Genomic DNA, 26903 nt, shown 5'->3' with positions numbered 1-26903 from the left:
AATCATCACCAAGAAATACACTTAAGTGTACTTTAGTGCTACCTTATGGGGGTTCAAAATAACAGTTAAGTGTGTTTATTTGTACTTTAGTGTGTTTCAAGTGGAGCTAAAGATATATTGTTAGAGTGCTTATTGTGGAAATAGCAGACTGAAAATAACATGCTTTACTATGATCATCTCAAGCACACTTGTGTACTAAATGTACTTTGATTTAGTACACTTTAGAATACTTTTTTTTTTCTTTTTACTTGGGGAGCTGGTCAGCTGACCTGAGAGCATTTTTACCCTTCTATAGAGATGCAGAATCATGCTGACACAGAGCTGTAAAGGACTGTTTCCTGCATCACTGTCATTGTGATATGTCACAGGTGTGATTGTCTGGTCCTGGAGCACTCTACCCTCCGTTTTAGATTTAAAAGAATGATTCTTCCATTTTCTGAGAGCATGTGCTGCATTGCAAACTTAAAAAGATTATCCCTAATCAGCTGACAGGGCTCAACTGGTAACAGTGCTGTGGTTTCTATTTTATTCCTGTTTCGGTCAATTCTCTGAATTGTGCACCCTCTGGTGGTTATTTAAGAGAATGCAACCTTGACAATTTACACATCTGGAAGTATATCTGCAGACAGACACTACACTTGGAATGCATGGATCTGTTCACACACAAAAGTGGAGCATAAATGTGAGAGGGGGGTGAGAGGGGGTCAAACTCCTGGAGAAGTTGGACAATCTGAGCAACTTGTGCATGGTTAAGGAATGGGCTCATACTCCCAGTAGTGATTTTCACTGTAGCCAAAGCAGCACTAGAGGAAAAGCAGAGAAACTTGAAATGAAACCAACAAAACCAGTCTTGTTTTAGGGGCTGTGTATTGTTGCCGCTCTAGAGCACCTGTTCATTTCCATTAAAAGAGGTGGCATCCTTTATTCTGACAATGAGATCTGACAGGTTTTCAAAGTGTTCCTTTAATTATTTTGAGCAGTGTATGTATAAAGTAAAATGTATAGTTTTGGAAGGTTTTGTTTCACTGTTCGAGCTGTACAGTAGTTTGGTCTTCAATGAGAATCAACTGAACTGAAACTGCAGAAGTCACAGCCAATTCAATTCAGCGTACACAAGTCATTTTTTTCTGTCCTACAATATGGCTGTATGTTTGTTAATAACTATATTAGATTTCACCATGACTGTGGAGTCCAAAAATATTTAGCCATTTAATAAAAGTGTTCTTAAATATTATATGAATCCCCAGAGGTAGAAAAGATAGTGTATCTTTTTATTATCAACAACAATACATACATGTGTGGACAAGCTTTATAATTTAGAATAAGAGCACAGAACAAATGAACAAATGTACAGCCTGTTTGATTACAGACAAACACCAGAGTCAGTCCATGGGTAAATCGTCCACACACAGCTCCTGAGTATCGATCAGCGCCAGCTCCTCATCGCGGACCCAGCCCTCCTCCACAGGGGCGGGGCCAGCCGATCCTGCGGGGGGGCCGGGGGCGAGGGAGCGGCGCGGGGGGCAGAAGGTCTTTTTGACGCTGGGTGAGACGGTCGTGTTGAGTGGGGGCAGGGGGGGAGGAGGAGGGTACTGGCTCAGGTGTTCCAGAGCTTTCCTTCTCCTCAGGCTCTGCGGATCCTTCTTTGTGGACAGGTTTGCCCGGGCGGGGGTCTTAAACACTGGGGGAGTGGCGGGACGGTTTTCCACACTCTGCTGAAATTTAACACCCACATTTGGTTTAACATACTGGTTCAGTTTTTACATACATTTGTATTTTATTGTCTCTATGTGGATTTACATGACAATTAGGACACACAAAGTAATTTACAAACTGTCCAGATTAAGTCACGTCTAAATGTCCAATATATATAGTTTAGCATTTCCACATTTCTCATTCTTACTTACACAAACTGTAATGTCATTTTCATAAGAACAAGTCATTCAAAACATAAAATAAAACATCGTAGCTTTAAACTGGGGTGTAAGTTCAGTCTTTGTTATCCAGACACTCATACAGTTTCTACACAAAATCAGATCTATGTTGTTTAATATAATGTAACCATCCTTTCCAAATTTTCTTAAATTTATGACCTTCCAATCTGAGACAGTGAGTTTTTCCATATTATAAATACTTAATATTATATCAAACCACTCTTCCATTTTAGGCCTCAGATCACTTCGCCGTGTTCTGGTAACAGCATAATTCTTAACATTTTATAATCTTCCCATCTTTTCAAATTCAGAATATCAATTATACCAAGATACATAATTTCAAAAGTCGTTGGAATATTCATTTTAAAGACCTCATCAATCTTTTTTTTTTTTTTTATATCTAGCCAATATTGCTGTATTACGGGGCATCCCCAGAAGATATGCAAGTGAGCCGCTATATCCGTGCCACAGGACCTTCAACATTTGATATCCCCCCTTTTCTCTGTGCCGGCGTTACAAAATACCTTACAGTGTTCTTCCAGCCATACTCCCTCCAAAAAGGTTCAATTTTAGGTCCAACCCTTTTTAATCTTTACATGCTGCCACTAGGACAGGTCATCAGGAGACACGGTGTTAACTTTCATAGCTACGCTGATGATACCCAACTTTATATCACTGTGTCTCCTGATGACCTAAGCCCGATCGACACCCTTTTTAACTACATTTTAGATATTAAGTCCTGGATGGCAGCAAACTTCCTCCAGCTCAACCAGGGCAAAACTGAGGTTTTAATAATTGGTCCTGAAGCTCAGAGAGAGAGGCTCAAAGCTAAGCTCCAAACCTCCTCACTGAACCCCTGTGAGAGGGTGAAAAGTTTAGGAGTTATTCTTGATAGTGAGCTTAGCTTTGAGCCACACATCAGGTCCATCACTAAATCTGGTTTTTATCATCTAAAAAAAATTGCCAGAGTCAGACCATTTCTCTCTCAAGCCAGTGCAGAGATTTTAATACATGCTTTTATCACAAACCGTGTTGATTATTGTAATGTTCTCCTTTCTGGTCTTCCAAAGAAATCTACAGCTCCATTGCAGCTCCTTCAAAACTCTTCAGCACGACTGCTGACAAGGACCAGGAAGAGAGAGCACATCACCCCAGTACTGAAGTCTCTGCACTGGCTCCTGTGAGCTTCAGGATAGATTTTAAAGTTCTTTTATTGGTTTATAAAGCTCTTAATGGTCTTAGTCCTATTTATTTATCTGATCTGCTTTTATCATATGAGCCTCTCGGACTCTCAGGTCCTCAGGTAGTCGTTTTTTAACTGTCCCAAGAGTCCAGACTAAAACTCACAGTGAGGCGTCATTCAGCTTTTACAGCCCCCGTTTGTGGAACAGTCGACCTGAGGATCTGAGGTCCGCTGCGACTGTTCATATTTTAAAAAGTAAACTCAAAACATATCTTTTTAATTTAGCTTTTAATTTAAACTTTTACTTTTTTAAATTATTATTATTATTATTTTTATTATTATTACCATTTGCTTTTAATTACATTTCCATTAATATTTTATTTAGTCTCCATCTGTTTTTAGCTCTCTATTTATATATTTACTATAACCTTTGGGAGCTTTATGTTTATGTTTTATTGTTGTATATATGCATGAAATAATGGGGTGGGGGGGCTGCTGTTATTTTTTAATATTGTAAATTTTTTTCTGTTGCATGTGAAGCACTTTGTGCTACATTTCAAATGTATGAAAAGTGCTATACAAATAAAGTTTGATTGATTGATTGAAAAAGATGAATTAGTGGTTTTCCATTAGTATTCGTTAATTTCTACCCATCCCTCATTTGACATCTTAATATTTGCCTCCCTTTCCCATCTTTCTTGTAAGTATTCCGTACTGTCTGCTTTTAACTCCTCCAGCGCTTTATACAATTTGGCAACGGTTTTCTGAACTGTCTGATTTGTATGCTTCCATCATGATTTTTATGACGCCCGATGTATCTAGGGTAACTTTCTTACTTTCTTGCTCTATGTAATGCCTTATCTACAGGTACTGGTGAAAGTCTTGGTTTTTCAAATTGAAACACTCCTTGATTTCCTGGAAACTCATCACCCCTTGTTTTTTAATTAACTCCCAGTACATCTTTGGACTGTTTTTCCATGCTTTAAATGTGCCATCTATTTTCTTTGGTGCAAAATCAATATCGTAAGCGATCCACCTCAAAAATCGACATTGACTTAATAAGTTATATTTCTTCATAATATTTGTCCAACCATGGATTTACATTTACTTTCCAATGAGATCTTAATTTTGAATCAACTAATATAGCTTGTAATTGGATCCACTCTATAGCTCTTTCTTCAATGTCAGGATCACATAGATTCAATATAACCCTCAATTGAGCCGCCTGGATGTAAATCTTTAGACAGGGAAGGGCCAGGCCACCTCTATCTTTTGGTAATTGTAAGGTTCTATATTTTATTCTTGGCCTAGCCCCTAATATACTGGTTGATTTAAAGGTGAGAGATCGCAAAATTACTCAAACAGGCATGTTTTTGATGACGGCACAACGTTATAACATAGTAGCTCTACCCCTTCTTTAATTAGTATTGCGTAAATTGAAGGAAAAATAAATAGCAAATGCACTTTTACTCACATTTGTCATCTTTGTAGAGTTGGGAGTTCTAAGTTTTTGTGCTGTGGTTGTTGTTGACCGTGGAGTTGTGGGTTCAACAGCTGACAAACTTTGGCCTTCAGGAGTCAGGATTTCAATCAGTCTCTGCTCAGCTCTCAGAAAGAAATCATCCTGGCCCTGTGGAAACAGGAAACATATAAGACTTACAGTAGACATGTTGTGCTCTATAGTTACAGTGTATGACACCAGTGGATCGTTATGTTAGAATTTGCATATTTTAAAATCACAATATTCATTTAAACCAAAAACAGCGGACATTGCCATAATTCTCGTCACAACAAACAAATGCTGTCAGCCCCTCCTTTGGATAGCTGCAGACTTTTTCCTCATTTGTACCAAAATGACTCGAATCCTGCATGTATCACTAATTTAAGAAAATAAAATTGGAGAACAAAATAAGTACAGAGCAGTGGGTGTATGTCAGTGGCAGTAAAAACAGCTCAATCGACAATATGGCCTCTTGAAAATAAGTGCTTAAAGATGACGCAAACATGCATGAATCACTCCAAATACAACTTGTAAATGAGAAGGAAAACAATTACTGTATACTAAGGTTAAAGCTTTGAAAAGTCCATTTTGCAGAATAGGTCTGATTTAAACCATGTTTGCTTCAGCATTTACCTGAAATTACGAGAAGTTGTATTTTAAAATATTGTATTTTTATCCATTTATTATCTTACATAATGAAGTGTTATTTACTCTGTTGTTTTGTCTATTGTGTCTTTGTGAAGCACTTCGGGATGCTTTAGAAATAAATCTGCCTTGACTTATTATAAATACAAATTGATTGTATTAACTGGTCAAATCTTGTTTTTTGTTTACAATACATAAAAATATATATAACAAAATAAAAAAAAAAATAAAAAAAACATTTACAAGTGTAAAATCTGTCTCTGAAACTTTAGAAACCTAAATGCTTAAAAGTTATTTAAGAATTTAGCCAAATCTTGTGTTTAAATAAAATGTTTGGATGTAAAACAACCATCTTATAGATATTAGTTTGCAAGTAGCTCTTAAGATTACAATTTTTCCATATGGAAGCCAGAGTGGGTGGTCACTTGTATGAATAGATGTCAATAAATGAATGAAAAGTGCCCACTTGTAGAGCTTGTCTGAGGCGGCCCAGGCTCTGCTGCAGGTGGGACTCCCGGGGGTTTGTGGAGAGCTCGGTCATGTCTCCGGCGAACAGCACAGGAGGGTCAGACACACACTGACGTCTGACCTGCAGGTTACTCAGGGACAGCAGAGCACGTGGCTCCACCACATCCTCCCAGCCACAGCGAACCAAGCTACCACAAGCACGAACCTTCACCACCTGCAAGCCCTCGTCCACCAGGTACATGACCGGAGAGGAGCCTGAACAAAAGAGGTAGTTGCTAACTTGAAAAGTACTGCTTCAAACTAGCACTGCATGAGGTCACAAGGTGGAACAGAGCATCTTAATCTTTGTTGATAATAATGAAGAGTTACTCAAACATGAGTAAATGAAACAAAATTCCAAGTCTGTTTTTGATGAGATGACAACATTATAACATGGTTACAAGTTTGCATAACTGATCATAATATAGGCCCTTTAACAGCCTGTCTTTAGTTTGTACTTACCGTGCTGATCAGTGACACTGATGACACATCCTGTGAGGTCCACCTCTCCACACAGAGGCACGAAGTCTGGGTTCTGAAGCTCTGTAAACCTGACTGAAGCTCGGGGGCAAAAATGTGCCGACAGCCAGTGAGACGAAGTCTGCACACACACACAAACACACACACACGGGGAGAAAGATGTAGGGTTATATCATAGAGGGGAAAAAACAATCACATTTTAAATATTCCGGGTGTTGCCCACCTCTGGTGGTCCTTGGCATTTATGTCTTAAATGTACTGCAAAAATACACTTGGATATTCATACACTGTTTTCTCATGAGAAAAGAACCAGAACAACGACTGGAAGACAGAATCTGCTGTTGTATTAAATAAATCAAGTACAGCTCAAAGCAAGGGTACCATCATTTCATACCATGAGAGGAGGAAAGTATGTAGGTAATCTATCTAGTTTGTAGCTAACTTCAATGTGACCTTTGGTACATTGTTAAATGTCCTATATTATTGCACAAAATTGACTCTTGTGAGTTTTGAGCCAAAAAAATACAGTAGAACACCACCATAGATCACAAACCAGAGCTCACAAAACAGTGTATCGGTAATATCAAATACATTATGACACGCACTGTTTCCCAAGTTTTTGTTCTATGAACTGTGGTAACACAAGTGATTCATATTTGAATGATATTATTTAACACATTATAAGGAAAATAAATGTGAATACAGATGAAATATAATTACTATATATTTATGACAATACTACAGGCATAAAGTATAATAAGACTATGGTGGGCCACCTTAATTTCCTCTAATACTGGGAAACACTGGAACTGTAAACAGCCCACGTCAGGCTCATATAGTCACAAAGTGCTGCTTTTACAAAAGACCAAATATAATAGTCCACCAAATGCCCAGTACCACTTGTGTGTTGGGGTCATTCCTCACCTGTAGACGTGTGAAGAGAGTCTTCCTTGTAGCAGTGAGTTGCACGGTGGCCCTGCCTGCTCCTGTCCTGCCCTCAGAAGCTGTCAGGTTATAGGTGTGGTATCGACAGCCCTCCTTCAGCAAAGACTGGAGCTCTGAAGACGGACTCCACACACTCAGCTGGTAAACTCAGGTGCTTTAGGACATCATCAGTACATAGTAGTAGTTAGTTATTATTGTGTGCATAGATGAGCACACACAGTCTCAGCAGCACTGCTAAAGCCTAGCACATCCATATGATGAATCAGGAGCAGGACCACAACTTAACCTTCATCTCCTCCTCTTCAGTGAACCACAGCTCACCTAAACCAAACCTCTAATAACCCATCTGTACCAGTTGTATCTCAAGCATACCCTGCCGCCCACCCCATCTCTCCCATCTTGTTTGTCTTTCATCATGTCATTATACTATCCATCAACCAATATTTTCATATACTGTTGTGGCATGGTCCTTGCTACTGACTTTGCATTTGTTTCCATATCTCTGGATTCACATATGAAAGAAAAAAATAACTATCCACTTTGGTCCCCATACCTCTGTCCTCCTTTTCAAACTGAGCATTGATCTTTGAATACAGGGCCTCTAGATGTTTCTGCTTGTGACTGTTGTATCGCCTCGCTTCTTTCTCTTCAGCGCGGGCCGAGCGGAACACCACCCCTCCATCGGCCGTTCTCTCCATCCACTAGAACAAGCAGCACACATGAGATGAGAGCACAGAAGAGGATGTGTGCAGAAGGGTTCAAACCTTTCCTCCAGTAAATCAAGTTTTTCAGGTGCAAAACAGCTTAATTATTTTAGTGCCATGAGGATTCACGTTTTACACACATTTAATTCTAACCACACAGAGAGGTGGAGAGAGTGGTGTATTTTAGATCCACAGGTACATTTTGGAGGAGAACAGAGGACCACAATGAAGAAGAAAAAAATGAAAAACAGGCAGCAAGGAGAGGGAAGGGGAAAATAGTAATTCTTTGTGTGCTTCATTTGTTTGGAGCAAATATTCAAAACCCAACTTCACATTTTTCTTGGACAAAGAAAAATGCTGAAGAAGTCAGGTTTGGCAGCACTTCTCCTGATTAGGTGATTTCTCCACATTTTTGACAGCATGAAGCTTGGCTGAGCAGCAAGTCTTGATATAAGACAGAACCCTTGTGTGCCTGTGCCCTGAACTGTGCATGTGTCATAAAGACATTACTCTTGCCATTAATTAATCAGTCATTACCACTCAATTATATAATACGCCGAAAATTCAACCAGTTGAACAGCCCTAATAGAAATTTACTCGAAAAAATGACTGAAATCACAAGTGGCTGCTGCTCTCACACACCTGGATGGGGTAGATCCTAAGTATGAGCATGTCCACACTGCCGACTGCTCCTCCTTTACTGAACAGAGAGCGCAGGGGCAGCACAAAGGGCCGGGGGTCCTTGTAGAAGCCCAGTCTGGTGTCCCAGCGAACCCTCCTCGTACTATTGGCGCAGATCTGACAAACACACAGCGCTTTATGAGATGGAAACTCTATGCAATAAGTACTCCACACAGTTAAAACTGACCACTCATTTACTTCTACATGATTCAAGTGCAGTGGGTGTCTCAGTGTGTGCGTGCGTGTCTGCTGACCTTTAAGAGTAGGGAGTCTGGTGCCTCCAGAGGGGTGCAGGCCACTTCGGAGCCCGAGAGCTGTGCCCCATGCACCATGAGCTTCACCCCCTCTTTGATGTGTCCCAGGTGCAGCATGTTGGTCAGCGGAGGGTCCAGCTGAGCTTTGATAGAGTACCAGCCGTCTGTGAGCCACACAATGGCACAGGAGCTGTCGGGCTTCACTCCAACCTCCTGAGCAGGTGCAGAGCTCGACTGACCATCGTAGAAGATCCCACATACACACAGCACTATGGTTTTAGCTGAGGCATCATCCTTCTCCATGATTTTTCTCAGAGAAGAGCGACGGCTATGGTCCACTTCTACATCATATCTGATAGAAGACAAAGGTTAAAAGGTTAAAGCAGATGATCCACAGGTGTCATAGATAAAGCAGACACAAGCACAAAATGTCTTCTGTAAAGTCTCTGTCATTGGTTCACCAGAGATTTCCCCAACAGAGGCACTAGTTGTATCTACATACCTGTACTTGAGCTGCAGAAGAACCTGCTCTGGGGTGAAGCAGACACTGCCCATGTAGAAAGGGAAGGCCCTCTCTGTGGAGGCCAGCTTCCACACGATCCACCTGTAATGGTTGTACACCCACTGTGGGCTGATCAGCCTGGGGTCCACACCGGGAGTGTCACACAGCGCTCTAGTGAGGACACTGCATTAATCCACATACCAACATACACATATACCACTTCACCTATTAATACTTTGCAGGGACATCACGCTGGGGGTGTTCTACATGTATATATTAAAGATCTGTCTGAAAAGAGCACATTTTCAGAAGCCCGGGATCAATACGAGTGTTTGTGGTCCTGTTTAGGAGTTTGATTTTCAACAAAAACGCGAGAGTGACTAACTGAAATACTGTTGACTAATGCTAGTTTGCTTGTGACTGTCATTTTATGTGTGAGACTTATTTAACAACACAAATCATCTCACCTGTTGTAGTTCCAACCAAGTCAGGTCTTTATAGTCAGATTGTGTTAAAACAAAACTCAGTTTAAAGTCTAATTTAAGTAACAGAGCTTCACACAGAGCTGTGTCTACAGTTAGAATCACATCTCCAGAGAATGTTGATGACATCAACTGCAAAGTATCAATTTTGTTAACGTAGCATACTTATAGAACTCGTCTTTCCCCACAGTCCCATCTCTTCTGGGAACAAGCCACCCTCCATCCGCCAGCTGCACTGCTCCTGACTCCAGAAAGGACTGGGGCTTGTGGAACTTCAGCAAGTTGAAGCAAAACGATTCAGCTGTTTGACTGGTGACGTGGCACACCTGCTGATCAACTCCAAACTGGTACAACTGGAACATAGACCCAGTACTCAATATATATTCTGATACCACAGTGATTAAAAAAAAACAAAAAAAAACACTATCTATTTTTTTACACAATAGAATGTGATTTTCAACATTAATATATGTAAATGTAATAATGTAATGAAAATAATAATGAAAAGTTGCATACCTGTTTTTGGCTGTACTTGTGCGGGCTCTCTCCATTCACTACAGCTCTGAAGGAGAGCCTCTTCACTGGGGAGGATCTTGTGAGGAACAAGCTTCCTGAAAGGGGTTTGATCGTCTGCCGTGTCTTCTTCCTGATCCTCATGTCCTGCAGATCACGAGCCAGATCCCCCATGCTCCCCAGAGTCTCTGCAAACACACAATTCAACCAACATGTCCACAGGGAGTATAATGATCATGTTTTTCTGTTAGGGATGGCTGATATATCAGTCAGTACACTGTCAGCACTGCTGTAACTCACACCCGAGTGATCGATATTCTCCTCTATTTAAGACATCATTGCTCTCATCTACCACTATTTCCACCACTGGTACATGACCAATGTGACAAACTTACTTTGTTCAAACATGAATACTCAAACATGTATGAATGAAACAAAACCCAACTCCAAACGTCTGTTTTTGAAGAGGAACATTCAATCATGGCTAAAAGCTCACAAGTCAGTTTTGTGTAATATAGGACCTTTAATAAATTACACTCTAGAAAGTAGTATTTTTGGTAGAAGGAAAGAAACCTTGGTGCTTATTTTTTGTTCTAACTCTGTCTATTTAACACTGCTTTGTACTATCAGTAGTTGAAGAGCGTGATTTACCGTGAGTAGAAGCGTCTGCTGTGCCTTTGACATCCTGCTCCATCTCTGGACTATGAACGACTGCAGCAGTTTCCTCTTTCTTACTCGGTTTATCAGCTTCACCTTCTGGAGTGAATACTTGATCAAGATCTGGAACTGCGGCCTGTTTGCTGGTGCTGTCATTCTGTGTCTTTGGTCTTTTGGGGGCAGGTGGTACAAACGTGTGCATGGTAGAAGATTCTTTGTCACAGCTGCCGTCTTTGTTTACTGTGACATTTCCGTGGATATCAGATTTGTGCTTTTTAAACGGGGGGACAAACGTGCATGGTTTTTCCTTTTCTTCCTGCGCGTCGTCTCTAGGGGCTTTAGCTTTGGCGTTTAAGAAGGGAGGCACAAATGTTGCTCCTCTCCTGGTTAGTGTAGGGGCCGCTGGAGTTGGTTTCGCCTGCTCCTTTATGCTCCTGGATAAGACAAGAGGCAGCATTTAATCCAAGCAATGGCCCATATTACACCATTTCTGATCTATGTTATAATCTTGTTTCTTCATCAAGAACATATCTGTTATTGTGGAATTTTCTACTAAACAAAAGGTAAAAGGTAGCAGTTAACTTGAAAACTACCATTTCATGACATCACAAGGTAGAACAGAGCATTTTGAACTTTGGAGATGTAGACAGACTAATAATACAGAGTTTTGAAAATTCTGAAATGGCTTAAAACCCACAAGGGGCAATTTTGCATAATATAGGGTCTTTAATCAACATATTACAAGTAGCTTCATTTTTTTTTTACTCAACTATGAACTACAACATAAAAAAGAATGAAAATTTTATGGTAAATCACATTTTTGGAGAAAAAAATTCAACTACTGTATTTTCCGCACTAGAGGGTGCTCTGGATTTTTGAATGGTCTGCTTTCAAACTTTTTTCATATATAAACCGCACTGGACTATAAGGCGTATTAAACGAAACACAACAGTTAGATAAGTCAGTCAAACTTCATTTAACGCATTCACAATAGCTCTCAACTTTGTTCAATTGTAACACGTAAAAAAATACTGTGTGAGATGCTAAATTGTTTGTGTATTCACAATAAGTCATAATAGTTCAAACAGTTGGGTGATATTATCCGAGTCAGTGTTGTTACTGTTCCCTGGCAGTTCAGTGATGATTCTGGTCTTGGTGAAAGCTCGGACCACAGTTGATACTGATCCTTAGCCCAGGCGTCCACGATCCATTGGCAGATCGTAAGTCGCTCGGCGCTGTCTCCCTTTATAGACAACTTTATAACAGCCTTGAGTGTAAAGTGGCCGTTGTAAGTGTGTCTCTTGACAGGTGCATTTTAATATTAAAAGGAATCACAGTCTGTATTACTCCTGATGCTCCTGACTACGGGAGCCGTAACGCTGCAAGTGGTGTGGCTTTGTAGTTTACTAAAGTCGTATTAAGACACTCCAATAAATTCATATATAAGGCGCTCTGGATTATAAGGCGCACAGTCGTTTTTGGATGAAATTAAAGGCTTTTAAGTGCACCCTATAGTGTGTAAAATACAGTATTCAATTTTTTTATGTTCTAATGCTGGATGTCTTTACTAGATCTTCATAAAACCCTACAACAGATGTGCCCATAAGAAGGTGCTGATGATCTTGGGAACAGCTGCCTATAAAACAACACATCATATACAGCTCCCAAGGTGCCTGTATCCTCTTAACAGGGGCTTATGGAACAATTTTTTAGTAGATACAACTTACCCGTGCGGCCTTGGGGTGTTTGGATGGCGTGACACATGGTATTGAAAAACTCTTCTGTCTTTCAACAAACCTGTGGAGAGATCCCTGTGAGAACAATACCAAGTATATCTGCCCTTTCTGTTAAAACCATGTCTATTTACCACCAAGACAGCTCCAGGCAGGATTAGGAATGGGCTTTTTAGGTATATCACAAGTGCGGTCTAGTTCCTCGGGTGAAGGCCTTTTCAGAACTGGCTCGCCTGTAAACACAACAAATGCCGATCACTGTGGTACAGATTAGACATAGAATACAATCAAAAAGTGAAGTGCACGACAGGTCAGACTGATTTCACTAAAACAGAGTGAGTGAGAGTGAATAACGTGTTAGAGGCACTGCCATGAAGCTCACAAAAGTCCAAGGGTTTGCAGTGATTCAAAAACAAATGTCAAATGGCGGCCAGGACATCACATTTCTTTCTTTGCTACATAATTCTTGGTAAATATTTATACATATATTTGATGTCTTCATGTTGAAAATAGTAAATATAAAGAAAAATGGAATGAGAAGGTGTGTCCAAACATTTGACTGGTAGTGTATTCTACATGAAAACCACACTTTTGTCTTCACTTTACATCTACAATAAAAACTTAATAGATTATAGATTTATTATAAAAACATAAAAACCTGCACACCTGTTTGTACATGTTAAATGTGCACATACCAGTTCGGTCTTCCTTCTTCTCCATCTGGTTCTGCAGTTGTCCTGATGAGTGGGTCAAAGCTGACTTGTGTTCCAGACCATCTGTCAGCGTGTGTGCAGCCCGGACCTCATCTTCCAACAAGGCCCTGGTGCAGTCCAAGGCCTCCTGTGCCAGGAACTGCTGCTGTGTGGAAGTGCAGCCGCCAAGCTGAAGCATGTCCAAGTTCACCACCACTGGATGAGCGTTTCCGTCTTTATACAACTGAGGATGAGTTTCTTTTTTGGAGGTTATGTCCATCTTAACGGATGGGTTGACATTTGAGGTGAAATTATTAATTTTGTTTGCAGCATTGTTATATTTGGCTTGTACAGACCTAAACTGGGATTTAGACGCATTCATTTCCTCTGTCATGACTTCAGCTGTGCAACTACCTTCATCACCATTCAATTCAATTTCATTTGACAACATCTTCATAGCTTTCTTGAGAGCTTCTTCTGACAGGTTAACCTTCTTTCCACTCGCTGTGGTAAACCCGCATCCACTGTTTTCTTCCATGTTTGGAGCTGTCATAGAGTCCAATCTGCTCACTGAAAGTTCAAGAGGTAAGAATGCTCCCTCCTTCTCGTGTTTAGTTTGAACATTGCTGTCCATTGTTGTGTGCATGGTTTCTGGTCTTAAGCATGGCCCATCTGATGATGTGAGGTGAGGTGATGAACTTCTGTTTTCAGAGTTGTTTTTTGGGAATTGTGGTTCAGCACACTTTTTGCTCATTGAAGCTTTTCTTAGAGCATTGTCCTCCAATTCATTCCCTAACTCTGTTCCTTCTGACAACAATTCCATTGCCTTGTTTAGTGCTTCTTCTGAGACTCTCACCGTTTTTCCACTGGCTGTTGTAAAGCCATTTTTACTACCACAATATTCCTTAGAGTCCATCTTTGGAAATGTGGTTTCAGTTGAACGGTAAATTGAAAGTTGAGTGTGTGCACTTGAATGTTTGTGAGAAGAAAGTGATTTAAGTTTTTCAGCAATGGATGGCTTGATTATTTTTGGAGTCTCTTTGGTATCTGATGTAGAACCGATATCGTCAAACAGAGCTTTCGCCTTCAGCATGGCCTCCACAGACACAGACAGCTTTTTACCACTGCCAGTGAGAAAGCCACTGGTGGGAGGAACTGACCCATTCTCTCTCATTACTGGAGCTTTACTTTGACCATCTTCAAATTCACTCCACATACGTTTGGCTCTCATGAGGCTTTCAGATGAAATGTTGACCTTTGCTCCAGATGCTGTCTGAAATGCACAGCTCTGTGACACTGAAGATGCTGGAAGGGGTGTTTGTAGTACAGCTTGAGGCTCATACTGAGTCTCCGTTTTGGGTGTCTTCTGTTTATTTTCACTGACACAATTCCCATCTATTGACACACTCTGACAGTTTGAGTTTTCTTCTGTATCTCTAATGATCTCATTTGGAGAGTTTAAACAGTCAAAGTCTTTCCAGAGGTGCTTCACTTTTTCAATGTGTTTTTTGGACACTTGAACCTGTGCGCCCCGAGCTGTTCTGAAGCAACTCTCTAAAGTCTCAACATTTGTTATGCCACTTTCACCTGGTTTGTCACTCTCATATGAAATCTTAGATGTTAATTTGGCAGCATCGTTTGTTGAAAATCCACTTATTTTTGTTGAAACATGACTGTCCCTTGGGTCTTCTTTGGACTGAGCACTTCTGACAATAGGCTGTTCAATGTCTTCAGAGTTGGATTTTTGGTAATGTTTTGGGCGCTCACCGCTGGCTGTGTCATTCAAACTTTCTTGAGTGTCAACAAAAGAGGACTTAGCCTGAGCTGTTACAACCGATGGCTTCCTACAGGCTGCTACGAAATTAGTCTTTTGTGCATTCAGAAGAACTTTGGAACGGTCTGCCTTGACGTCGTTTTCCACTTTACACATTCTCGCTTTTTTAACAGCTGATACAGAGTGTTTGTCACCATGGGATTCACTGAGATGAGATGGAACAAAAGAATTTGTCTCATTTCTGAAACAGGCTTTCCCAAAAGTTGACACACCTTCAATATCATGAACCAAATCTTGAAATAACTCCTTGGATTTTTGCAAGTTTTGGTCCGACACAGTAATTCCCTTCCCACTGGCCATCTTAAATCCTTGAGTAAATGAAGTGTTCACATTTCTTCCTTCAAAATTCATTGTCAAAGCCGTTTCTGATGCCTCACAAAACTTTGGATGCTTCTCAGCTTTGTTTAACTGATTCAAGGTTGGTATTTTTGCAAGTGAGTAGGAGGGGAGTGCTTCGGATTTTAATGTGGGACAGCCCCAATTTTGAGACACTTGATTGGCGTTTTGGACTGTGGTCTGTGTAAAGTCAAACTGGCTGTCTGATTGTTCAGCGTGTTTTTTGGACACTTGAACCTGTGTGCCCTGAGCTGTTCTGAAGCAACTCTCTAAAGTCTCAACATTTGTTATGCCGCTTTCATCTGGTTTGTCACTCTCATATGAAATCTTAGATGTTAATTTGACAGAATTGTTTGATGAAAATTCACTTATTTTTGTTGAAACATGACTGTCCCTTGGGTCTTCTTTGAATTGACCACTTTGGACAATAAGCTGTTCAATGTCTTTAGGTTTTGGGCAAATCTCTTCTTCTGCATCAGATTTTTGGCAATGTTTTGGGCGCTCACTGCTGGCTGTGTCATTCAAACTTTCTTGAGTGTCAACAGAAGAGGACTTAGCCTCAGCTGTTACAACCAGTGGCTTCCTACAGGATGTTACTAAATGGGTCTTTTGTGCGTTGAGAAGAACTTTAGAACGGTCTGGTTTGACGTTGTTTTCCACTTTACACATTTTTGCTTTTTTAATAGCCAATACAGAGTGTTGGGATTCACTGAGACTAGATGGAACACAAGAACTTGTCTCATTTCTGAAACAGGCTTTCCCAAAAGTTGACACACCATCAAGATCATGAACCAAATCTTCGAAAAGCTCCATGGATTTCTGCAAATTTTGGTCCGACACAGTAATTCCCTTCCCACTGGCCATCTTAAATCCTTGAGTAAATGAAGCGTTTACATTTCTTCCTTCAAAATTATTTCTTGAATTTGAAGTCTTGAAAGCGGTTTCTGATGCCTCGCTGAACTTTGGACGCTTCTCGGCTTTGTTTGACTGATTCAAGGTTGTTGTTGTTGCAGGTGAGTAGGAGGGAAGTGCTTCGGATTTTAATGTGGGACAGCCCTGGTTTTGAGACACCTGATTAGCGTTTTGGATTGAGGTCTGTGTAAAGTCAAACTGGCTGTCTGATTGTTCTAGGAATTCACAGAGTTCCTTAACCTCGGCTTTTTGTGAAACTGTAAGATTCCAATCGTTATTTGAAACCCCATTTTTATCAGTAACGCTCGCTTCTAACTCATCAGGTAGTGTGTGTCGGTCATTTTCTTTCTCATCTAGATTATTGAAAAGATTCTTGACTTTTTTCAGACTTGCCAATGAGACTTTTATGTTTTTATCGGAAGCCGTTCTGAAACCTACAGAATCCGAAAAATTGTCCTTGTTTTCTTTTTCACTCGTAGTTTTATTTTCCAAATTTGAAACTGGAATGGTTGCAGATGAAAAGCCGCTATCATCTGCGTTGCTTGGTTTCAAAGTCAACGCGGGGTCTTGACCACCGATGTTCTCGCCGTGTTGAATCATGAGCCTTCGTTTTCCTCTCATTTTAGTCCTCTTCATGGCAGACAGGCAAACAGATGGGGAAAAGTTTTGTGACTGAACTTGAGACAAACTTATAGGAGACCACTGGGAGAGAGCAGGGTTTTCAGCTTGTGGCTTACTGGACCTGTCCTCTGAGGCCTCCACATCTTCACAGCCACTTTCATTTGTCTGAGTGATGTGTCTTCTATGAACCCTCTCATTTCTCACTTTCCTAAATATAGCACTACGGTTTGTGTAGGGGGTGTTTTCAGTTCCGAGGAGAGGACTTTGTGCAGTGTTGCAGGTGGGGTTTTGTGCTGTTTTACTGTTCGAAGAAGTCACTTCAGCATCTGTTAATGAAGAGACAATAGTGAGAACAAGTTGACCTTCTGAACATACCGTGTGAGGAGTAGAAGTGGACTGACATTATGCAAAGTGAACTTAACTGAGCTTTAAAAAGTTATAATCTTGTTTTCCTTTATGCATGTTTCAGTAATTCTATATCCTTTGATGAATTATAGTGCAGACTAGCTTGGACTCCAGACTGGTTCTCTCTGTATATTTTAAGCAGAAAATCTCTCAGTCTGGTCTCCACCTGTGTGTCCCAGGCTAAGCTAAAACAGAGTTGTCTTTTCATGTAATAAAGGGTCAATATATAAAATATGTAAAAGCAGGTCTTAGGATCAAAATCAGACCACTGTGTGCTGTCTGCATGCAGTTATAAAGCCTGTGAATGCCTGCAAACCAGAATGTAGTGCTGTTAGCATGCTAGCTGTTGTTAACACTGTTATGGTAAAACTCTGTTCTGGCCACTGAAAGTTTAGGAAAGAGCAATTGATAATTAGGATGCTAAAAAAGGGTTTGAACGGTTTAAAATTAAATAGCTTTTTTCACTTTTAAGACAGTAAAATATGGTACTGCACCTTTAAGCAGAATTCCCCATTTTCTTTAGACTTCTGACATACTTTTTTTCCTTTTCTATCCTTTTTTCCTTGTAAACAGCTATGTTTTACGGACAAACTATCCATGCCCCTTATTGGCTAATCCACCTGTCAATCACATCCATCTGAACACTGAGAAACAACAAATATGTGTAGTCTGGTCACAGGTTTAACCCTCACGCTCTCCTGGGGGTCACATTGACCTGAAGAAACATTTTTTTTCCTTCCTGCTCTCTTGAGGCGGGTCAATCAGACCCAAAAATTTATTTCTCGCCAGGCAAGAAAATTAAATATTTTAAAAGCATGTATTCTTGACTGGGCATCTTCAAACTTACTGTGATAATTTCAGTACTTAAAATACCTCCATTAATCAGCATAAGCATAGAATTATCAGACTTTGTTTTTAGACAAAAGGTGAAATAAAGAACATATCGAAGTTACCTTCTGAGACGAGAGCTGCCTCCGGGATAAACCCATCTGCAGGCACACTTGGGTAACAGTGAAAGAGCTTGCGGGCTAACTGAAAGAGAAGGAAATAGACTTATATATCGAGACAAGGTTTCTAATATCATTACTATGAATAAAAGTCTTAAAACTATTCGGGAGAGGGATCTCAATTCTATATTTGATGAGGACACATTGAACTTATTTAAAAAAATTTTTTTTTGCTGACCTGTGGGAGACTGATTTTGATATAGTTTAAAGAAAACTGCATGCCAAGGATCAAAATAAAGATTAAAAAAAAAAACATAGAAATCATTTATAATTAATAAGTAGGCTAAAGTTAAAGTACACTTTCTTGTCCTCGTGCATTTGACCCGTCCTTCAACTCCTCTAGAACAATCTGTCAGGAGCAGTGGACCCTTGTTGGGAGTCTTGGTCAGGACTACTTTAGCTGGAGGATTTGACCTATTGTGCATGTTTTAAGTTTGGCTGTTCGTCTGTCTATTGATCATAATTATAACTCCATATTTGACAGAGATTTCTCAAATGAAGTAACACTAATCTGATGATAAAACATGTTAATGGGGTATTAATAGTCATTCAGATAAAAGCGATTTCGAAATAATAGTTTACCTTGTAATTTAATACTTACAACACTTGTGTCCTCAGTAAGGCTGATAGTACTTTCACTCTCTTTTCTGGCTTCAAAGTGAAACAAACAGGCTTTACTTAACAGTTCATAAGTGATTAAATGTGGTGTGATGTGATATAAAACATACTTAAAATCCAAGTAGAGGGCACAGGCGGGGGGGTGTTTAAAGAGCTGCTCCAGGATATGTCTCCCATGTGTGCACCAAGTCTTTCAGAGATGTCTCGGATATAGCAGGTCTGTACCGTTCAAAAACACATGCGGTTTAAAACACAATATTAAGCTTAACTGTGAGTACCAAAAGTGAGAGACATACCTTGGACTGGACGGGGCTGCCGGGTCGGTCTAGATGTATGAAAGAGAAATGACATATTATCACTATTACAGACTCTACAAGCACACAGGGCTTGTAGGTATACAAAAGTATACAATTTGTCACATACTCAAAATATTAAAATATTTTGGGTAAACAGATGTTGAAAGTTTCACAGTATGCCATTAAACTGATCTGTTTCCATAGAGATAAGCAGGTCATGCCATCAGGCCAAGTAACAGGTAAAATCAGTGGAGCGGTGAAGACAAAATAAGAATACATTTTTTCACGGCATTATCAGCATTAGAATAACTGAAACTGACTAAATACATTTAATGCCATACTGTGGAACATTCTCAGCAAAGCATTAACATAAAATCATGAAAAATTAGCCACTAAAGTGTAGAAAATTACTTGAATACCAATATTTGTATGATTAACAAATAGGTTTGTTCAGTTTCAAAAGTAATCAGTCGTTTGCTTCTTTATGAGATAGTTTCATATAAACAATATAATCCGACTTTAAATTTTGCATTTTGATTATTTTGGAATACTTAGATATATTGTCCACCTCTATTTCCAGTCCAGTATGTATACTTGTGCTCCAAGTTGGTCTGTGGAATTAATCCCATTTTTATTGATATTAATCATGATCAGATTTTAGTCTTAACCATGATCAGTAAAAGCAAGTGGTTTGGAGCAAAGTTCAGAATTTACATTAATAAATTTGATTTTTTTTTTACAATTAAATGCATACATGCTTTATAGAAAATGCTATATAAAAGCTATATTTTTTAACTTCAAGACATTTTTGCCTGTGTTTATCAAGACATCAAATTAAAACTGAAAATTCTAATTATTTAGTATGTGTAAAAAATATATACAGAATGCAAATTAGGATAACTATAATTAAAGTTAGTAATAATTGTATTTGTCTTACCTGTACTGGGACTCATGAGATGTGCAAATAAATCAAATGATGATGACCTAAAAGAAAAACACAACTAATTAAAGCCGCAAGCAGTGATAAAGGGCAGGAGACTACAGTCCATTCAGACCAGAACCTCTTGTTATAAGAACTTCCCTGTCAGCTGTTAGTCACTTTAAACTGAACTGAACCATGAATCTACTTGCACTCAAAAGTTTTGCACTGTTCATTATGGTTTCATTGGCAATTCCAGGGCTGTGTTTTCTATTTGAGAGAAGAACTCAGTCTAAATACAGAGGGTGTGTGTTTAACATGTTGAATGAAACAAAACACAACTCCAGATCTGTTTGTGATGAGGAAACACAAAACATAGGTCAAAATACTTTGTAATATGGGTCCTTTAAAATGCATAAAAACTCGCCTCTCCAGAGATGCATTTGGGCTTCTACTTCTCCAGGGTGTTTCTGCTAAAGCAAAAAAATATATAAATGTCCTTAAAAACAGTAGGGCTAAAACACAATATAAACAGTAAACGTTTCAAAGAAAGAACTACTTGCTACCTTGTTGGACAGTCACAGAGTCTTGATCTGTTTCAGGGGACAGAGTGTGGTTGAGTCTGTAGACTCTGGGGGTAGAGGACATTGGACTGTAGTGTCTCCTGTCAGCCACAGGAGTTTCTTCTTGGTTGGCGCGCAGTGCTTCCTGGTTGGCACACAGTTCATCTTTATCCAAGACATCTCCTTCCTCAGATGCTTCTGCTGAAAGTGTCTCAAACCAGTCAGGGTCTAGTGGTCCCAAATCTACAACACAATGGAATAGTAAAGAGCAATGGAGCTGAATAAAAACTATTCACAAAACAGGCTTAAAATGAGAAAAACACAACTAGTTTGGTGATGGTCATAGTCACACATTTTAATACAGCACTTTTCCACCTTCAACTCACACAAAGCACTTTACCACAAGGAACCACTCACCCATTCACACACACATTCATACACCAGTGTCCACAGACTCTGGGGCGAGGTGGGTTTTGTGTTTTGCCCAAAGACACAATGACAGCATTCATCTGTGGGAGCTGGAATCACACCAGTCAACCTGTGGGTCAGTGGATCTGACGCTCAACCAATGATGTTTATATCGAGAGCGGGATTCCAACTGCCAACCTTCAGATCATTGGACAAACGCTTCACCAACTAGGCTACTGTCACACTTACTTAATGATACATGTTAAGAGAATTTTTGCTCAAGAGAACTCACCATTCCATACATGATCTCTGAAAATGTCGTACATTATTCCAGAGGTTAGGTCCATAGAAGTCACATGTGACCCTGCAGGTGTGGTCAGAGTGAACCTGTAGAGCCAGAGAGGGAGACAGCTCAGAGTTTACAACAGTAGACAACAATATGCAACAGTGTACAACAGAGTACAACAGAGTACAACAGTGTACAACAGTGGACAACAGTGGACAACAGTGGACAACAGTGGACAACAGTGGACAACAGAGGACAACAGAGGACAACAGAGGACAACAGTGGACAACAGAGGACAACAGAGGACAACAGTGGACAGGAGTGGACAGGAGTGGACAGCGGTGTACAGCAGTATACAATGGTATACAACAGTATACAACAGTGTACAACAGTGTACAACAGTGTACAACAGTGTACAACAGTATATATATTGGTGTACAACAGCGTACATCAGTACAGAACAGAGTAGAATCTGGTGATGATGTCATAGTCCCAGGAGGAGGAGCAAGTTAACTGTACAGAGGAAAATTCACAAATGCTGAATGTCAATTTAATGAGAATATTCATTTTAGCTGCCCCCATGTGCATTATGGGCCTATAGAAGTTGTGGTGTCATCTGAAACCCAGTAATTCCCAGCAGTTTCCCATCCATAGAGATCCATGTATATACATATTTTTATACAGTCTGTGCTCCCATCTGACTACTACCAAGACCAGCCCTGCTTAATGGTCAATGGTGTTTCAGTCGATCACAATGTATCTTGTATTAGTTGCCCTGCATACTTAGGCATTTAGGAGTCCCTCTGTCAAATGAAAAACACACCTTCCTTTATAACCATACGGTTATAAAGGAAGTTCTCCACTGTGTTTTTAAACTCCATACACCTTCACTAGAATCATTAGGATCATTTCAAACCTGCTATTGCCGATCTACTGAAGTAAAAAGGTAGCTAAATGTGTGAATGAAACTACACATAACTCCAGGTTTGTTTTTGAGGAGGTAAAAGCATTATAACATGGCTTAAAGCTCACTGGAGTCTATTTTGCGTAACATTTACTCTTTAAGTTGAATTTAACAATATTTACAGAGGCAGACTTTGTAGGCTACTTTCCTTGTGAACTTTAACTAATCATTTTAGCAGAAAAAAACACAAACGTTGCTTATCTGGTGAAAGTCTTAAGTTATAAAACGAGTTGGACCTTATATTTTTACGCAAAACGTGATTAAAACTACGTGAGTGAGAATTATCGCTACAGATACACTTATTTTTACAAACTTTTCTTACTGTGTCACGCAGCCGCACCGGGCATTGCTCCACGTCTCTTCCGCATGCACGTTCGGGACAAAACGTAAACAAAAACGTGTCTTTATTTTATATTTCGTGACAAAAACAATCCAAAAGTCGTGTCCTCTTCCCGCGCCACCAATCGGAAGCCTCCCTTTACTGTTTCCGTAGTCTCTCCTCGGGGTGCGTCCTATTTCTTTTGCTTGCTTCCTCAACACTCACCTCTTCGATTCCTCCGCACTAATCCCGCCCACTCAGAACAGGCAGCCAATGAGAATAGACGTATGTGGGTTCCTATTGGCTAAACTTACTCAGTGGGTGTGGTTGAAAGAAAAGGAGACGAGGAATTTAAAGGTACAGGAGGTAAGGGTTTAGAAATGAGTCGCGCCTTTCGTATAGCAAACGGGCTGTGAATCAGAGACTTGCGTCAATAGTGTTTGAGGTGCATAAAGGGAAAAAAAACGACTGTCAGACCAACATAAAAGTATATATTGACTGAAATTTGCGTTCAAAACACTATTGGGAGGACATGAATTGATGCATTGCCGCTTTCTATTGGCTTCCGCGTGTTAAAACCCCGCCTCCGTGCTGCGTGACTGCTCCGTTCTCATCCCAAAGCGGCAAATGGCGACGCGTTGTCCTTCCGCGGCCGTACACGCGAAAATCTCCGTCTGAGTCATATAAGGACGTCAATGGTCTCCCATCCGCCTCCGTTCACTTGCCAACCATCTGCCAATGCGACTGTATCTGACGAATTTATGCAGAAATTTCCAGAGGAGGACTGATTTGTTTTTGTTTTTTTTGTTTAAATCCACTAAACAGTTTTCTCTCAAAAAAGTGCATATCAGAGAAATCACGTCAAAGGGTGAGTTTATCGATGTGCTATGGTATGAAAGTTTGTAATAATAAAGTTATGGGTGACCAGATAAAAAAAAAAAAAAAAAGGGATGATTCAGGAAAATTGTAAGATCCATACGCACATAGAGACTGATGGATAGTACGCATTTTTCAGAGAATTTACCAGATTTTGTTTTAATGATCATTCTATCCAATACAGAAATATTTCAATATTTCAAGACATTAATTAATTTATTTATTTTCTTGTAGAAATGACCAAGCCAAAAACCAAGCCGTGCCCAACGTGTCAAGCTCCAAACCCGGTCCAGGTGAAGACCTGCACTACCTGTGCGTGCAGTCTGCCCGTCAGGGATAAGATCACCAAATTCCAAGATAATCTCAAATCTAAAAACTGGGCACAGTCTGTCAGAAAGAATCACAACTCAAACAGAGTGGTCAACAGTGCTCTGATCTCGGTGAGTTTCACTCTGTCTTATTACTATTAGTTCAGTTCATGAGAAAAGGTCCTATGATATGCATCATTCTTTTTAAAACTTAGGCCAGTGATGCCTCCTGCTGGTATTTTTACAAATATCTCTCCAAATCTTTTCTTTCTATACCTAAAAACATTTATTATTGTCAGAGCCAAACTAGGCCTGTTCAACTCATTGAATTCATTCAGTAAATTTGTGTTTTTAATAATCAAAATTGTAATTTCAAAATCATGGAATTAAGTTTTATTATGAAACAGGTTTACTCGCAGATTTACATACTTTCTTACTTACAGAGCACAGCTGTGGTGCAGTTTGTATTGTCAAAAAAATAACTCATTCCAATTTAAACTATTCAAATTAGAAAACGTAATGTCAGTTCAATGTAACTGAAAGCACATTTCTTTCAATAATAGAATGTGATAAGAAGAAAATGTAAAGAGCTTCCCTGTTTGGAGACAAGTAATCCAACAGTGCGTGTAAAAAAAGTCCAATAGAAAGAAGGTCTAATACTGGGCTGACCCTGGGTTGGATTACAGCAGACTGACCTACTGTAGCTGATTGTGTGCATGCCCACTCTGCTGGATGTGGTCAATCTCACTGAATCAAATTAGTTTTGTTTTTTGTTTTGTTTTTTTTACACCAAATCAACAGAAATGTCTTAAACGTGTGTAATGCATTTTACAGATGTCAAAGCTCAATGCCCTGGGCTATCAACCCATTTTGTTTTTGACCCAAAAGTCCAAATGTGGCCTGATTAAAGGGGATCTTATCCACTTCCTCCAGCCTGAAGGTGTAAATATAGAAATCATTCAAGAAATGCAAAGACTCTATGAGCTGCTTCTTCATAGTAAGTGAACAATGTCTTTTGTTGTTTAAAAAATAGACTAATGGAACTAATAATAACCCAACTACTGTTAACATTTGTCAGATCCTTCCACTGCATCAGCCTCCACCTCGTCTCCTGAAGAGGGCCAGTCGGCTACACAAGAGGGCCCCTCAGCCTCACCAGCACCACCCCCAAATGACCATGGGAAGTTATGGATTTGAAGAAGTAGTGACTTTATTTTTTGTTTAAGTCTTATTTATTTTTCCAAAACTATTTTATGTTGATGGAAGAACCCAGATCCCCTGACATGGAGAACATGCAAACCCCACCGGATCTGAAAATCACCCTCAGGAACTGAATTAGATTTGTTTTACTTTGTCTGTATCCATTAAACATTATTCTAAACCTGATTGCAAAGGTTTGGACACCATTCATATCATACTTCTGTATTCTAATTTCCTGGAATCTGTGACGACAATTCTCAAAACCAACAGTAATTCAGGGAGGGCTCTTTTGCTTTGCCACTTTAGTAATAGTAAATAATGACTTGCAGTTGTATTGCTCTGTTTTTACAGGCTTGATGAAGTCTCTGTAGGTGCTGTGCTGTATATTCACTGTATATTCACGTGGTGGTAAGGTACTTCTTTTCAAGTCACTCTTAACCAACTACATGTTAACAGTAATGTGGTTGTTTTAAGTCCAAAAAGTACATTTAAAAGATTCAGCTTTTATTTATTTTATTTTTGGAAAGTCTGTAAGAAAATGAATGAAATTTTTACTTTCAGAACCAGGGCCACATGGTCACTGTTGGGCTCTATTGGAACAAAGTTTTCCAAATCTTTGATTGCAGTAGAATTGTTCCACAAGACACTGGCTCCAGAGACACTGACTTTGAGTTGTTGTACAGTAAATCTGGTCAGTTCACTTCCTAAACTCTTCTTGGGTCAGTGTAATTGTTTTGTAGATATTCATTAGGGACGGTATATCAGTTATCAGTTATTGGTATTGGTCCGATGTGGAAATCTAGCCGATATTTAGCACCAATATTTGTTCTGCAATTCCTCGGTCTGTGTGTCCTCAGAGCATCACATTTGTCTTTTTGAACAGACTCACGAGTGACAATATGAATAAGCCTATATTCAATGTGTAAACCTCAGTATAACTTAATTTAAATGCTCTGTACTATAGTTTTTTAAAAGCTTAATATCAGTTATCAGCCACATCTTGACAAATATCAGATATCGGTATCGCCTTATCCATATTGGACCGTGCCTTATATTTATTTTGGAGATGTTGACCTAGACGTTAAATGTGTATAATGGGTTTTTCATGTTGTTCTGTCCTAAATATTTATCATCACGGACTGGTTTTCTGTCAGTTTAAACACTGATTCACGAAAATAAAGGTGTAGTATATTTTTTAATTGTTCAATAAATAAATGTGTAAATTAGCTTTGGCCCTTGTTTACATGGTAACGTCTACGTATTGTATGTTCAGTCACCAAATCTTTATCTGTGCTAACTTCATTTCAGTGTAATGAGTATTTGCATTTGAACAGCTTTTCTGATACAAAATGATGAAAATATGAATCTAGAATGAATGGAACAATCACGAAACAACCAGAACTCGCCCAGTGATCTTGATCTATGAAATGATCTATTTGGACACTTGTACTCTGTAACTTTTATTATTTTAAATGCATCTAATTCCTACTATGAAATAATTAAACCAATTAGAGGTTTAGTACATGTTTAAATCTCTATTCCAAAAAGTACAAATACCAAAAACATACTCAATTACAGTAACATGAGTTTGTATTTTATTTTCCATCCCTGTTGTATT

The 26903-nt window shown here is 39.5% G+C and overlaps 2 protein-coding genes across 2 annotated transcripts; one reads left to right on the top strand and one right to left on the bottom strand.

Annotated features, from left to right (window-relative positions):
- Positions 1 to 1250: 1250 nt before the first annotated feature.
- On the bottom strand, positions 1251 to 23042 carry brca2 (BRCA2 DNA repair associated). The gene is made up of 24 exons (XM_055166664.1): positions 22905 to 23042; positions 21625 to 21719; positions 20928 to 21167; positions 20789 to 20834; positions 20380 to 20426; positions 19443 to 19471; positions 19257 to 19365; positions 19130 to 19179; positions 18475 to 18553; positions 13417 to 17442; positions 12856 to 12954; positions 12716 to 12785; positions 10983 to 11422; positions 10335 to 10519; positions 9984 to 10171; positions 9337 to 9507; positions 8835 to 9186; positions 8542 to 8697; positions 7749 to 7896; positions 7175 to 7341; positions 6233 to 6371; positions 5730 to 5986; positions 4592 to 4747; positions 1251 to 1715 (listed from the first exon to the last, which is right to left on the bottom strand). Exons 2-24 carry the CDS (start codon positions 21677 to 21679, stop codon positions 1383 to 1385), a joined length of 7542 nt encoding a protein of 2513 aa, XP_055022639.1. The 5' UTR covers positions 21680 to 21719; positions 22905 to 23042; the 3' UTR covers positions 1251 to 1382.
- Positions 23043 to 23300: 258 nt separating this feature from the next.
- Positions 23301 to 26756, top strand: LOC129412075 (uncharacterized). The gene is made up of 4 exons (XM_055164998.1): positions 23301 to 23769; positions 24012 to 24217; positions 24920 to 25082; positions 25164 to 26756. The coding sequence occupies exons 1-4, from the start codon at positions 23640 to 23642 to the stop codon at positions 25280 to 25282; spliced, it is 618 nt and encodes a 205-aa protein (XP_055020973.1). The 5' UTR covers positions 23301 to 23639; the 3' UTR covers positions 25283 to 26756.
- Positions 26757 to 26903: the final 147 nt, after the last annotated feature.

The sequence above is a fragment of the Boleophthalmus pectinirostris genome, unplaced genomic scaffold (genome assembly GCF_026225935.1).
Source record: "Boleophthalmus pectinirostris isolate CB_2022bp ecotype Guang Dong unplaced genomic scaffold, ASM2622593v1 HiC_scaffold_11, whole genome shotgun sequence".
Taxonomy (NCBI): Eukaryota; Metazoa; Chordata; class Actinopteri; order Gobiiformes; family Gobiidae; genus Boleophthalmus; species Boleophthalmus pectinirostris.
This window is presented reverse-complemented; position numbering and strand designations above follow the sequence as displayed.

Excerpts from the sequence above, each read along its gene's own strand:
- brca2 (XM_055166664.1), bottom strand. The coding sequence starts at position 21,679 with ATGGACCTAACCTCTGGAATAATGTACGACATTTTCAGAGATCATGTA. Across the intron at positions 20,427-20,788 it reads CCAAATGCATCTCTGGAGAG|GTCATCATCATTTGATTTAT; the intron begins GCGAGTTTTTAT and ends TTTTTCTTTTAG. Across the intron at positions 17,443-18,474 it reads GGCAGCTCTCGTCTCAGAAG|ATGCTGAAGTGACTTCTTCG; the intron begins GTAACTTCGATA and ends CTTCATTAACAG.
- LOC129412075 (XM_055164998.1), top strand. The coding sequence starts at position 23,640 with ATGCGACTGTATCTGACGAATTTATGCAGAAATTTCCAGAGGAGGACT. Across the intron at positions 24,218-24,919 it reads TCAACAGTGCTCTGATCTCG|ATGTCAAAGCTCAATGCCCT; the intron begins GTGAGTTTCACT and ends TGCATTTTACAG. Across the intron at positions 25,083-25,163 it reads CTATGAGCTGCTTCTTCATA|ATCCTTCCACTGCATCAGCC; the intron begins GTAAGTGAACAA and ends AACATTTGTCAG.